The following is a 13,717-nucleotide window of genomic DNA, read 5'->3' on the forward strand; positions in this document are numbered from 1 at the left end:
ATCATCGCATCCCCTTTGTGTCCAGGTGGTGAAGGGCACCATTAGGGACACCAGGCAGAAAGTCACCAACCTTGTGGAGAACAATGAGTACCAGTACAGAGTTTGTGCAGTCAACAAGGCTGGAGCAGGAAATTACTCTGAGCCTTCTGACCTTTTCAAGGCCTATGACCCCATTGGTAAGGCTTTAATTTGCATTTACAGCAGGGGTGTGCAATCTCTGTCTTCGAGTGCCACTATCCTGCTAGTTTTTCTACTATCTCTGCCCTACCCACTGCTGATTACCTGGATCAGGTGTGTTCAGCCAATCAGAAGCTACAAATGCAGGAAGAACAAGCCGGACAGTGGACCTCGAGGCCCGGGATTGAACACCCTTGATTTACAGCATCACAATGCCAGGAATGTATTATGGTTTGCTGTTGAGGTCTTCTCATAAACATGTGTCTTTTCCAGATCTGCCTGGTGAGCCATCCAAGCTGCATGTGGTTGACTCCACAAAGACCTCCATTACCCTTGGATGGGAAAAGCCTGTCTATGACGGTGGCAGTGATATAACACACTACATTTTGGACCAGATGAATGCAGAAGACAAAGAATGGGTCACTATTAACCCACAGGTCAAGACCTGCGAGTATGTGGTACCCCACCTCAAACCTGGAACTTACTACTACTTCAGAGTGTCTGCTGTCAACAGCAAGGGCAAAGGAGAGGACATCAAAATGTACCAGCCTGTGCAAGCCAAAGATATTTTAGGTTTGTATTTGCACTGATGCAGGTTATTGAGAACATAAGTTATTTATATTTGTTTTATAACCAAAGTAAAAACATTATTGCTATTTTGGATATTGTCTTTTTAGCATTTCATCTATTGTATAACTTCCTTTTAACAGAGGAGGCAGATCTGGACTTGGATGTTTCCATGACAACCCAGTACACTGCTAGGGCCGGTCGTGATGTGGAAGTATTTATCCCCTTGAAGGGACGTCCTGCACCCAACGTCACCTGGCGCCGTGGTGACCGCAACATGGCTGGTGACAACCGCTATACCATCACCAGCACTGACAGAGCCACCACACTTCTCATCCCCAAAGTCACCCGTGATGACTGTGGCAAATATCTGCTTGAAATTGAGAATGGCGTTGGAGAGCCAAAGATAATTACAGTTTCCCTTAAGGTTCTGGACAGTCCATCCTCCTGTCATAAACTGATTATCAAGAATGTGACAAGAGGAAAGCTGACCCTTAGTTGGGAAGCCCCAGTCATTGATGGTGGTTCTCCTGTTACTAATTACATTGTTGAGAAGAAGGCCTCCACCATGAAGGCTTACCAAATGATTGCAGCAGAGTGTGCCAATACAACTTACAAGGTGGTGGGTCTGGAAGAGGATGTAGCTTACTTCTTCCGTGTGTCTGCTGAAAATGAGTTTGGTGTTGGTGACACTTGTGAAACCACTGAGCCTGTCAGGGCCACAGAAACACCAGGAGCTGTTAAGGACTTGGTGATGGTGGACTCCACAAAGAATTCTGTAACTCTGCAGTGGACCAGACCTGACCACGATGGTGGCAGCCACATCACTGAATACGTCATTGAAAAGAGAACTGAGGAAGATCCTACCTGGACCTTGGGTGCTACATGCAAGCGATGCAGTTGTGAAGTGACAGGACTCAAGGAGGATGCTGTCATGGACTTCAGAGTGTTTGCGAAGAATGAGAAAGGCAAAAGTGACTTCTCTCAAATTGGTCCAATTACAGTGATTGACTTCATCATTCCACCTGAAGCTAACCTCAGTGAGTACCCCAATGGAGAACTTGCTGTACGTATTGGTCAGAACATCCACATTGAGCTACCCTTTAAGGGTAAGCCAAGACCTGCAATCAGTTGGCTGAAGGATAATTTACCTCTGAAGGAAAGTGACAAGGTTCGTTTCAGGACCACTGACAACAAGACTGCAGTAACAGTGAGAGGAGTCAAGAAGGAGCATGCTGGCCAGTACACCTTGGTCCTAGACAACAGAGTCATCAAGAACTACTTTGACATTAATGTCATCACTTTGGGACCCCCCTCAGTGCCTGTTGGTCCTATTCGCTTTGATGAGATTAAAGCACAGAGTATTATCATTTCCTGGGATGAGCCGAAAGAGAACGGAGGTGGCGAGATCACCTGCTACAGTGTAGAGAAGCGTGAGACCTCTCAGGCAAACTGGAAGATGGTATGCTCAAGTGTTGTCAGAACCACTTTTAAGATTCCCAATTTGGTCCAAGGAACTGCATACCAGTTTAGAGTCCGTGCAGAAAACAAGTATGGAGTCAGCGAACCACTCACCTCCCCAGATGTTGTCGCCCAGCACCAGTACAAACCTCCAGGCCCTCCAGGAAAGCCAGTGGCCTACAACATTACCAGTGATGGTATGACCATCAAGTGGGAGGCCCCAGGCTTTGATGGAGGATCTCCCATTTTGGGCTATCATGTTGAGAAGAAGGATAGGAATAGCCTCTTGTGGCAGAAGGTGAACTCCACAATAATCTCCAACAGAGAGTACAGGATCATTGGTCTCATGGAAGGTCTGGAGTACTCCTTCAGAGTGTATGCTGAGAACAATGCTGGACTTAGCCCTGTTAGTGAACAGAGTAAACATGCACTTGCCATCTCCCCTGTTGGTAAGTAAATGCTGTGTCTTTCACTTCTTGCAGAATAGCTTTAAAATAAAATAAAAAAAACAGCCAAATAATTTGAGAAACATATGTTTACCAACAGAATAAGATAAGGAGATAGATATCAGTTTTGTCTTTGTTCATGTGTTACACAAAGCTCCATCAATATTACATTACAAAAAAATTATATGAATAAATATAAAAAAATAATAATGCCTTTTATTTCCATATGTTATTTTAGATAGATGCTAACAAACATTTGTTTCTGTTGTTGTTCTTTAACATCAACACATGCAATATATAACTGAATATAAAATTTGGGTATGTGTGTAATTTATTTCAAGATTCCCTTTGTTTTGTATGCCACATTAGATCCGCCTGGCACGCCTGTCTGCATTGATGTAACTAGAGACTCAGTCACCCTGCAGTGGGAGATTCCCAAGAGGGATGGTGGCAGCAAAATTGTGGCCTACAGTGTTGAGAGGCGCCACGGTAGAGGCAAATGGCTGCGGTGCAACTTCACTGATATCACTGAGACCCAGTTCACTGTGACTGGTCTGTCACCAGGAGACAGATTTGAGTTCAGAGTAATTGCCAGAAATGCTGTGGGAACAGTCAGCCCCCCATCTAACTCCTCTGGATACTTCATGACCAAGGATGAGAGCAGTAAGGATTTTTCCAAAAAAAAAAACTTACTATCCCATACATAATATTTCTCACACATTTTGTACTATTTTGTCATTTGTTCATTCTCTCTGCAGTTGCTCCTGAGATTCAGTGGTCACCAGACCAGGTACTCACCCTGAAGGCTGGAGAGAATGTCAAGCTCAGCTGCAGCATCACTGGCCGTCCCGTCCCACAGGTTGTCTGGTACAAGGATGGCAAGGAGATTGACAAGAGGACCATGATTGACATTGAGATTACCACTGGCATTGGTACCAGCAGTCTGTTCATTCGCGATGCTGACAGGAGCCATCGTGGAATATACACTGTGGAGGCAAAGAACAGTTATGGTAGCAAAAAAGCTGATGTCAACGTTAGGGTGCAAGGTTGGTGAACAGTGCTTATTACATTACAACACATATTGAAGTCGTCTTTTGAAAAGTGTTACAACTCATGTAAATAAGATCAGCAGACAGAAGTGCAATTTATGATACTTTAAGCAAAATTTTCATCTTCTCTATCCATGCAGATACCCCTGGACCTGTCGAGGGTCCTATACGTTTCACTGGCATTACAGCTGAAAAGTGCACTGTGTGGTGGAATCCACCCGAGAACGATGGATGCGCAGCAATCACCTACTATGTGGTTGAAAAAAGGGAGACATCCAGGATCTCTTGGGCCTTGGTCACATCCAAGTGTGAAGCATGTTCTTACAATGCCACCAATCTTATCAAGGGCAATGAGTATCAGTTCAGAATCTCTGCTGTCAATAAGTTTGGTGTTGGTAAACCACTGGACTCTGATCCGGTCATCGCACAGATGCAGTACAGTAAGAACCTCATGTATTGTTTGACAAACAAACCAAACTTTAAAAGTTACTGCTTTAAGAGAAAACTGTCTTAACGTTTAGAACATGTCCTTATAACATAACCACAATTTCTGCCTTACTTTAGCTGTGCCTGAGGCTCCTGGTACCCCAGATGCCACCCATGTGACTGGAGACAGCATCACTCTGTGCTGGACCAGGCCAAGGTCAGATGGAGGAAATGAGATCAAACAGTACATCCTGGAAAGGAGAGAGAAGAAAAGCCTGCGCTGGGTTAAAGTTTCCTCTAAGAGGCCTATCACAGAGCTAAGGCACCGCGTCACTAACCTCACTGAGGGCAACGAATATGAGTTCCGTGTGATGGCTGAAAATGGTGCTGGTGTTGGACCAGCAAGCAGCACTTCCAGGCTCTTTAAATGCAGAGAGCCAACCAGTGCCCCCAGTGCACCTACAGTGATCAAGGTAGGGCTGTAGAGGTTGTTGTCCTACAACAAAAATAGGTTCTGGCCAATCTTACAATTGTAATTCAGATTTTATTTCAATTTGTCTTCCTTTTACAATGAACTGAGAAAAAACTGTAGTAAAGTGCTGTAAAACGTCTTTACCCCTTCCCCTTTTATTAAATGCAAACTACATGCAAATTGTATTTTCTTTTATTATTTTTTTATTTATTAAGGGGAAAAAGCTGTCCAAACCTGCCTGGCCACCTGTGAAAAAGTAATTACCCCCTAAAACTAATAATAAAAACAAAGGAAGGAAAAAAAGCGGCAAATATTTTCTTGTATGCGCTTTATTGTCAGACATATCAGATATTGGAAATTCATTTTTAATTATCAGTATAAATATTGAAAACTCAAAGTCACATAGAAGGTACGGTGTAGAGAACTAATAACTATGCCTTTTCTCAATCAGGTCATTGACTCCACCAAGTCATCAATCACCCTGGAATGGACCAAGCCAGTTTTCGATGGTGGCTTGGAAATCATCGGCTATAATATTGACATGTGTAAGGCCAGCCTGGAGGAATGGCACAGAGTCAACAACCAGATTTGTATCCACACCAGATACACTGCTAAGGGCCTGGTTCCTGGAGAATTCTACAAATTCCGGGTCAGTGCTGTAAATGGATCGGGAGAGGGTGAAGCCTCTGTGATGCCAAACCCTGTTCAAGCTCTGGATAGACTAACGTCTCCAGAGATTGACATTGATGCCAACTTCAAACAAACTCACATTGTGAAAAATGGTGGAACTGTTACTCTCCATGTTGCTTTCCATGGCAAGCCAGCGCCTCTAGCCACCTGGTCTAAAGTAGAAGGTGAGCTGCCTGTCATGGCTGATGTCAACACCGCTGATTCATTTTCTACGCTGACTATCGAGGGTTGCACTAGATATGAGGCTGGCAAATACACTCTGTCTCTGGAGAACAACAGTGGACGGAAATCTATTACATTTACTGTCAAAGTGCTGGATACACCTGGACCTCCAGGAGCCATCACCTTTAAAGACGTTACACGTGGAGCCTTGACACTTATGTGGGATGCCCCCAATAATGATGGTGGATCCAGAATCCACCACTACATTGTGGACAAGCGGGAGGCCAGCCGTCTAGCCTGGCAGGAGGTCAGTACCAAGTGTTCTCGCCAGATGATCAGGGTAACTGGTCTGGAGATTGGTGTTCCATATCTGTTTAGAGTGACTGCTGTTAACCAGTATGGTCAGGGAGAACCTCATGAGATAACAGAACCCATTATTGCTACAGAAGAACCTGCACCACCAAAAAGACTGGACATTGTAGACACAACTAACTCTACAGCCTCCCTGGTGTGGTTGAAGCCTGAGCATGATGGAGGCAGCCGCATCAGGGGCTACATTGTTGAATTCAGAGCTAAAGGCACTGACCGCTGGATTGTTAGTGGAGAGACCAAATCCCAGAAGATGTTGGTGGAGGGTCTTATTGAGAAAACAGAGTATGACTTCAGAGTCAAGGCTAAGAATGATGCAGGAATCAGCGAACCTCAAGGCACCTTTGGCTCCGTGGTCATTAGAGAGCCTCGCATTGAACCAACTGCAGACCTCAGCAGCATCACCAATCAGCTTATCACCTGCAAGACTTCCAACACATTCACAATCGACATCCCTATCACCGGCAGGCCTGCACCCAAGGCTACCTGGAAGCTGGAGGAGATGAAGCTGAAGGAGACTGACAGAATATCCATTAAGACCACACATGAGAGAACCACTTTGGTAGTTAAAGACAGCAAGAGAAGTGACAGTGGCAAGTACTACCTTACTCTGGAGAATGCTGCTGGTGTGAAGACGTTCACAGTTACTGTGGTTGTTGTTGGAAGACCCAGTCCACCCACAGGTCCTGTGGAAATTTCTGGAATTTCCTCAGAGTCCTGCACTCTGTCTTGGCTAGAGCCAGCTGATGATGGTGGAAATGACATCACCAATTATATTGTTGAAAAACGAGAGTCTGGCTCTGCCTCCTGGCAAGTAGTAAACTCCAGTGTGAAGAGAACAACTATCAAAGTGACTCATCTTACCAAGTACATGGAGTACACTTTCAGAGTGTGCGCTGAGAACAAGTTTGGCGTCAGCAAGTCCATTGAGTCTGCTGCAGTTGTCATTGAGCATCCATTTGGTAAGATTTTACATGTATAGACATGTAACATATTTTGTAAATGATTTCCGATCCAGGTCAGATTAAGAATTCTCACCTTACCTCCCACCTTAACAGTTCCACCAAGTCCTCCAACCCGTCCAGATGTGGTATCCGTGTCTGCAAATGCCATCAGCATCAAATGGGATGTTCCATATGCAGATGGAGGCAGCAAGGTGACAGGCTACTGGATTGAGAAGAAGGAGAGAAACACAATTCTGTGGGTTAGGGAGAACAAACTGCCCTGCCTGGAGTGCCATTACAAGGTGTCCAACTTGATTGAGGGCCTGGAGTACCAGTTCAGGGTGTATGCCATGAATGTTGCTGGACTAAGCAAGGCCAGTGAAGCCTCCAGACCTGTGGTCGCGCTCAATCCTGTTGGTAAGATAAAGAATAATGTTTGAAATATTAGCCAGACTTTTAGCATAACAACCAGTCAACACAAGCCTTTGTTGAGACAAGGTCCTAACAACTGATTAGTCAGTATATTGATCACAAAATATGTTTTTACTGATAACCATGCCTTTCTTAAACCACTTAGAAAATGTTAATGAAGCAAGCCCAAGGTTATTTTTTTCTTTTGTCTCTGGATAAACAGTTGCCTTTAATCAGTAATAGCTACATGAGCGTAATGCCAATACAACCTTGAGCACTATGGATAGTGCACACTTTTTTTTTTTTTTTAAGTACACCATGATGCTTCAAACATTCTGAACTGCAACAATACTTCATCCATTTTAGTGAGAAGTACACAAAATCCCTTTTACCACCAAACTGAGTATGCTGTGCTGTTAAAAAGATGTTTTATTCAGCCTTTATTTATTAATACTAATAATAACAGGCAGTAAAGGGTACGGGAGAAGGACTAGAAACATGCAATACACTTGCATTTACATTTTTAAATCCATAGCATCCCTGATGCAGTCATAATTCGTGCTTTGATCCTCCAGACTCTGTGGCAGTTTTTACAACAGACATCTCTCCCTCCTTGTTCAGATCCTCCTGGTAAACCAGAGGTGACAGACATCAGCCGCTCATCGGTTTCCTTATGCTGGACTGTGCCGTTCAATGATGGTGGCAGCAAGATTGTCGGTTACGTGGTGGAGAGGAAAGTCTTCAGCACAGATGAGTGGAATGACTACCGTTGGCTCAAGTGCAATTATACTACCATCACGGAGAACTACTTCACTGTAACCAACTTAGGAGAGGGTGAGACCTATGAGTACCGTGTTATTGCCAAGAACGCTGCTGGTGTCCACAGTGCACCCTCAGAAACCACCGGGCCAGTCACATGCAAGGATGAATACTGTAAGTTAACGCATTACTAAAACATTACAATTAGGATTTCTGTTTATTTTCAGTTTACATTCATATTCTGGGACGAGGCTCTAACTTTACCATTTTCCTTCATTTCTTGCTTTGATGATTTGCTTTATGCTTGGTAATTTGTTTATTAGGCTTTTATTTTCTATGCGATATCACTTTTTTATTGTGTTATTCTGTTGTTCACTTTTTGCTGATTAAATACATTCACACATTCTTACATCAAGCTGTTTACAGTTTATTCTTTGATGTAAAAACTTAACTTAACTTCTTTTTTCCTGTAGCTCCTCCCAAAGCTGAGCTTGACAGCAAGTTGGTGGGTGAAACAGTCACCATCACTGCTGGTTCTGACTTGGTCCTGGATGGTGCTGTAGGTGGGAAACCAGAGCCTACTGTGTACTGGTCAAAGGGCGATAAGGTTTTGGAGCTTGGAGAGAAATACTCACTGACTTACACCTCTACCAGAGCCATGGCTGTCATCAAGAACTGTGACAGATATGACACAGGCAGATACATTCTCACTGTCAAAAATGCCAGTGGAATCAAAACTGCTTCAGTCAACGTGAAAGTCCTAGGTGCGTAGCCAAGTAACGACATAAATTAAATCCCATAAAATGCTGTTCATTGTCAGCTGGACTTGCTTAAGTTCTTGGAGACGTTTCACCTTTTGTCCAGAACGAGGTTCCATCTGAGCTAAACAGTTCAGAACTGATGAAGCTTTTTGGGTGGAAGAACTAGAAGCAAGTTCAGTTACCACTGAACAGCATTGTTTGGGATAACCACAACCTGAGAATCTTCACATCTTCACAATCTTCAAACTACTATCAAATGATTCCAAACTCTGAGGTTGTAGTTTACCATGTCTTAGACTTAGAAGATATAAAACCTTTATTATAGTAACAGTAGTGTGACACTGAACTGTCTGAAATGTTGGATCTAATTCAGAGTTTCCTTCTTTTAGACACTCCTGGACCTCCAGCTGATAAGATCATAATCAGCAGAGTGACAGAGGAGAAGTGTACTGTATGCTGGAAGATTCCTCTGGAGGATGGTGGAGACACTGTCAGCCATTACATTGTGGAGCGTCGCGAGACCAGTCGTCTGAACTGGGTTGTCATGGAGACCGAGTGCAAGACCCTGTCATGCGTCAGCACAAGACTGATCAAGAACAATGAGTACATCTTTAGAGTCAGAGGCGTCAACAAGTTTGGACCTGGAGTTCCTCTGGAGTCTGAACCTGTCATTGCCAGAAATGCTTATAGTAAGCTGCAGCCATTAAAACAAAATTGTACTGATTGTGCTATAGCATGCATCCAGATTTAAAATAGAACTATTACTCCATATCAGTTTTCAACTTTAAAATTCTGAAAAAAATTCTGTTTAGCTGAGATTTTTTTACAGCTCAGTTGGCGTTTTGATAGTTATCTTTTTACATTTAAAGAAAAAGTTTCTTTCCTTCTTGTGATTCATTTGAATCAATAAATCTAAAGAATTTAAGGTAAAAGGAAATAAAAATCTGAATAAAAAAGCTTTCAATTAATTGCTTTATTGTTTCTTAACATTATGTTGTAAAAATGAAAAGTGGATATAGATTTGTTTTTGTAATTCTGATCTGTTTGACCCTTTTTTTTTTTAGCCACCCCCTCTCAACCGGGAACACCAGAAGCTACTGCAGTGGGAAAAGAACATGTCATCATAGAGTGGCTGAAGCCTGAGAGCGATGGAGGCAGTGAGATCAAAAACTACATAGTGGATAAACGAGAGAAAAGCAGCACAAGGTGGAAGCAAACTCTAAATGAATTAGTGGGTGTAATCTATTTCTAGATTTCACTTTTTGACATATTGATGCTGACCATCCCTCTCTCCCGGTGGTCCTTTCATTTTTCCTCTGGTACAGGTGGACTCGAGTGAATAAAACATACACTATTTATGACACCCGTCTGAAGATCACGGGCCTGCTGGAGGGAAGTGAGTACCAATTCAGAGTGACTGCTGTCAATGCTGCTGGAGACAGCCAGCCGAGCGACGCCTCACCATACATCCTCTGCAAAGATCCCACATGTAAGATGTTTAACTGTCTATTCTCAGAGGAAAAGTCATCAACATTATTTTCAACTCAGCGGAATGGTGTTTGAAACAGACAAACATATGTGTTTATTTTCATCTACACTCAGATACACCAGCTCCTCCATCAATGCCTCGCATCACTGACACGACCAAGCACAGCATCAGGATGACCTGGACAAGACCCATGTATGATGGCGGCTCAGATGTCACCGGCTATGTAGTTGAAATCCTAGAGGAGGGTTCGGAGCAGTGGTACCGTGCCACTGTCAAAGCACTTAACACCAATGACTATGTGGCCGCTGGCCTGGCAGCAAATAAGAAGTACAGATTTAGAGTAGCTGCCATCAACAGCAACGGCACTGGGGAGTTCAGCGAACCTAGTGCAGAGGTTGAACCACTTGAAAGAGTTGGTGAGTCAGTGCAGATGTCTACTTTAAATGTGTAATTTTATTTTTAATTCAAATCTAATTTATATTTTCCACAATTTCTACATAATGTCAGATAGAAATACTGTAGAGTGTTAATTTTTTTTCTTTGAATTAGTTAATGCAGTCGTGTTTTACGATTTTTACCTAATATATATAATTATAAAATTCATGTTGACTTAAAAGATGAATTAAATTGACTGGAATACATTACCTTGTACTACTATATAGGAAGAAATTGTATTAGTGGTAATAATATAGTATTGATTAATAAAATACATACTTTCTGTTTTCTGATTTATAAATTTTTTGTCAGCCTTGAAATGTCTAGGTTACAGCCAATTTGGAGATTTTGGCTGGGAAGTAAGTGCTTGGCAGCATTGTCATCTTATATCTTACTATGTTCTTCCTGCTCAGAAATGCCTGACCTGGAGCTGGCAGATGACCTCAAGAAAACTGTGTGTCTGCGTGCTGGAGGAACCTTACGTCTGTTTGTGTCAATTACTGGTCGGCCGACACCTGTTGTGGCTTGGAGGAAGACAGGTGTGGAGCTTCAGAGCCGTGGCTACATTGAAACTACTGATAGCTACACATCATTAACAGTGGAGAAGGTTGATCGCTACGACTCTGGAAAATACATTGTGGAGGCAGAGAACCCATCTGGAAAGAAGACTGTCACTATCCTGGTTAAAGTCTATGGTATGTCATGTTTTTCCACAGATACTAAATATGTATCTTTGGGAAGTTGTGTAAAAAAGGGGTGCTGCATAGAAAGTAAGTCATTTAAGTACATTTGCATAACTATCATCTCTTCCTGCACTTGTTTTTCTCCTGCAGACACTCCTGGACCTCCAGGTTTAGTGAGGGTAAAAGACTACACCAAGGAGTCTGTTGTGATCACCTGGGATGTCCCAAGCGTCGATGGTGGTGCTCACGTCAGCAACTACATTATAGAGAAACGTGAAGCCAACATGAAGTCATACAAAACCGTCACCACTGAATGTAGAAAGACCCTGTTCAGGATCACAGGCCTGGACGAGGGCATGCACTACTTCTTCAGAGTCCTGCCAGAGAATATCTACGGTGTTGGCGAGCCCTGTGAGACAGCTGAGGCTGTGCTAGTGTGTGATGTGCCATCAGTTCCTCTGAACCTCCAGGTTGTTGATGTCAGCAGGTCCTCTGCCACACTGCAGTGGGAGAAACCACTGCACGATGGAGGCAGCAGGCTTACAGGCTACATCATCGAGGCCTGCAAAGTGGGCTCTGACAGGTGGAGTGCTGTGGCAACACTCAAGGCCACAGTATCCCATCACACCATCCAATCCCTAATGGAGAGGGACCAGTATCTGTTCAGGATTCGGGCCACTAACAGCAGGGGATCCAGTGAACCAATGGACATCGTCACTCCAGTTACAATCCAGGAGATCAAGGGTAAGTTATCACACAATCACTTCTGCCATCACTGATACATGATAAAAAAAATAACTTAAAACTTGTCACATCGCTGCTGTGTATTACAGTTATGCCCAAGATTGACCTGACCAGCATTCCTCAAAAGATTGTTTATGTGCACCGTGGAAAACCTATTGACCTCAACATCCCAATAAAAGCCAAGCCGCAACCTGTCTGCTCCTGGTTCTTTGGGGGTGTCAAGCTGAAGGACAGCCTAGATCGCATTAAGATTGACAGTAATGGCAAATACACCCGTCTTACCATCCGTGAGACCACCATCAATGACACAGGAGACTATACGCTGGAGGTGAAGAACGCTATAGGCATGGCAACTGAGGTCATCAAAGTCATCGTCCTTGGTAGGGAAACCTGCTGCTCACAAAAGATTATACACATAATTTATGCATATAATTAAAATCAATTAAGAAACAAACATGTAGTAAACATTACCGTTTTTTGTTGTGTTTAAAAAAAACTGTATTTTACATAAATTAAAATTCATATCCTGTGCACAATGTCTCTAACCAGTCTTTAACCTGTGTCTGTCCAGACAAACCTGGTATCCCAGTTGGTCCAGTGAAGATTGAGGAGGTTGACGGTGCGTCTGTGACAATTAGCTGGGAACCTCCAGAGAAGGATGGTGGTGCCAACATCAGTGGCTATGTGGTCGAGCAGCGTGATGCCCACAGGCCAGGCTGGACCACAATCTCAGAGTCAGTGACCCGACCTTGCTTCAAATTCACTAGACTCTCTGAGGGAACCGAATACGTGTTCCGTGTTGCAGCAATGAATCGCTTTGGCATTGGTGGTTTCCTGCAGTCCGAAGTGGTGGAATGCAAGAGTGCAAAGAGTGAGTTATCTTCCAAAGTCCAGTCTTATTTTTTGTTGTTTGTTTCTGTTTGGTAGAATTTTTTTTTTTAAATCTCCAACTCAGAATATTTGTTACCTAAAACATGCTAGCAACTATTAGGGGTAGTTGACCCAATTGATGACAGTAATTTTCATGAAAAGCTGGGACTACGTTTTTTTACACTGCTTAAGTTGATCATTTATGCCAAACTTCTCTTAGTCCAATGAAAGAAAAATGAATGTGACTACATTCTCCCTGTGCCGCCCATGTAACCGTTTCATCCTCCACCCATCAGTACATTATTTTGACTTTAAAAACAATGATTATTGAAAAATTCAGTTGAACAACAGTTTCTACTTGTGATTGATGATTCATTATACAGGTCGTTTAGATATACTCAGATTGTATTCATCAACTAATCTGCGTTTATGTGTAGCCATCCCTGGACCTCCAAGCAGGCCAGAGGTGCTTGATGTCACCCACGAGGGCATGACCCTGACCTGGCATCCACCCGAAGACAATGGCGGCTCCACAATTGCTGGGTACATCATTGAACGTAAGGAGTCCCGTTCTGACAGGTGGCTGAGAATCAACAAGAACCCAGTCACCATGACCAGGTATCGCTCTTCTGGCCTGATTGAGGGGCTGGAGTATGAATACCGTATCACAGCCATCAACTCCAGAGGAGCTGGAAAACCCAGTGAGAGCTCTGCCATCACCGTGGCCATTGATCCCATTGGTATGAGGCACAGACTCAGCAACTCACCACATATTGTAGATGAATCCTTCCAGTGTGGAGTC

At 43.3% G+C, this 13,717-nt stretch overlaps 1 protein-coding gene across 1 annotated transcript in view; it reads left to right on the forward strand.

The window, feature by feature from the left end:
* Positions 1–13,717, forward strand: part of ttn.2 (titin, tandem duplicate 2) — a 195,467-nt gene that overhangs the window by 169,751 nt on the left and 11,999 nt on the right. The window contains exons 210-229 of the mRNA XM_026376595.1: positions 26–176; positions 451–750; positions 888–2,654; positions 3,021–3,314; positions 3,410–3,697; positions 3,841–4,140; positions 4,265–4,599; positions 5,050–6,781; positions 6,878–7,180; positions 7,796–8,107; positions 8,407–8,697; positions 9,084–9,383; positions 9,759–9,900; positions 10,020–10,183; positions 10,297–10,599; positions 11,032–11,313; positions 11,452–12,045; positions 12,135–12,425; positions 12,617–12,916; positions 13,353–13,655. Coding sequence (XP_026232380.1) covers positions 26–176; positions 451–750; positions 888–2,654; positions 3,021–3,314; positions 3,410–3,697; positions 3,841–4,140; positions 4,265–4,599; positions 5,050–6,781; positions 6,878–7,180; positions 7,796–8,107; positions 8,407–8,697; positions 9,084–9,383; positions 9,759–9,900; positions 10,020–10,183; positions 10,297–10,599; positions 11,032–11,313; positions 11,452–12,045; positions 12,135–12,425; positions 12,617–12,916; positions 13,353–13,655 — 8,752 coding nt within the window. The remainder of the gene's footprint in view (positions 1–25; positions 177–450; positions 751–887; positions 2,655–3,020; positions 3,315–3,409; positions 3,698–3,840; positions 4,141–4,264; positions 4,600–5,049; positions 6,782–6,877; positions 7,181–7,795; positions 8,108–8,406; positions 8,698–9,083; positions 9,384–9,758; positions 9,901–10,019; positions 10,184–10,296; positions 10,600–11,031; positions 11,314–11,451; positions 12,046–12,134; positions 12,426–12,616; positions 12,917–13,352; positions 13,656–13,717) is intronic.

This window comes from Anabas testudineus, chromosome 21 (genome assembly GCF_900324465.2).
Source record: "Anabas testudineus chromosome 21, fAnaTes1.2, whole genome shotgun sequence".
In the NCBI taxonomy this organism is placed as follows: Eukaryota; Metazoa; Chordata; class Actinopteri; order Anabantiformes; family Anabantidae; genus Anabas; species Anabas testudineus.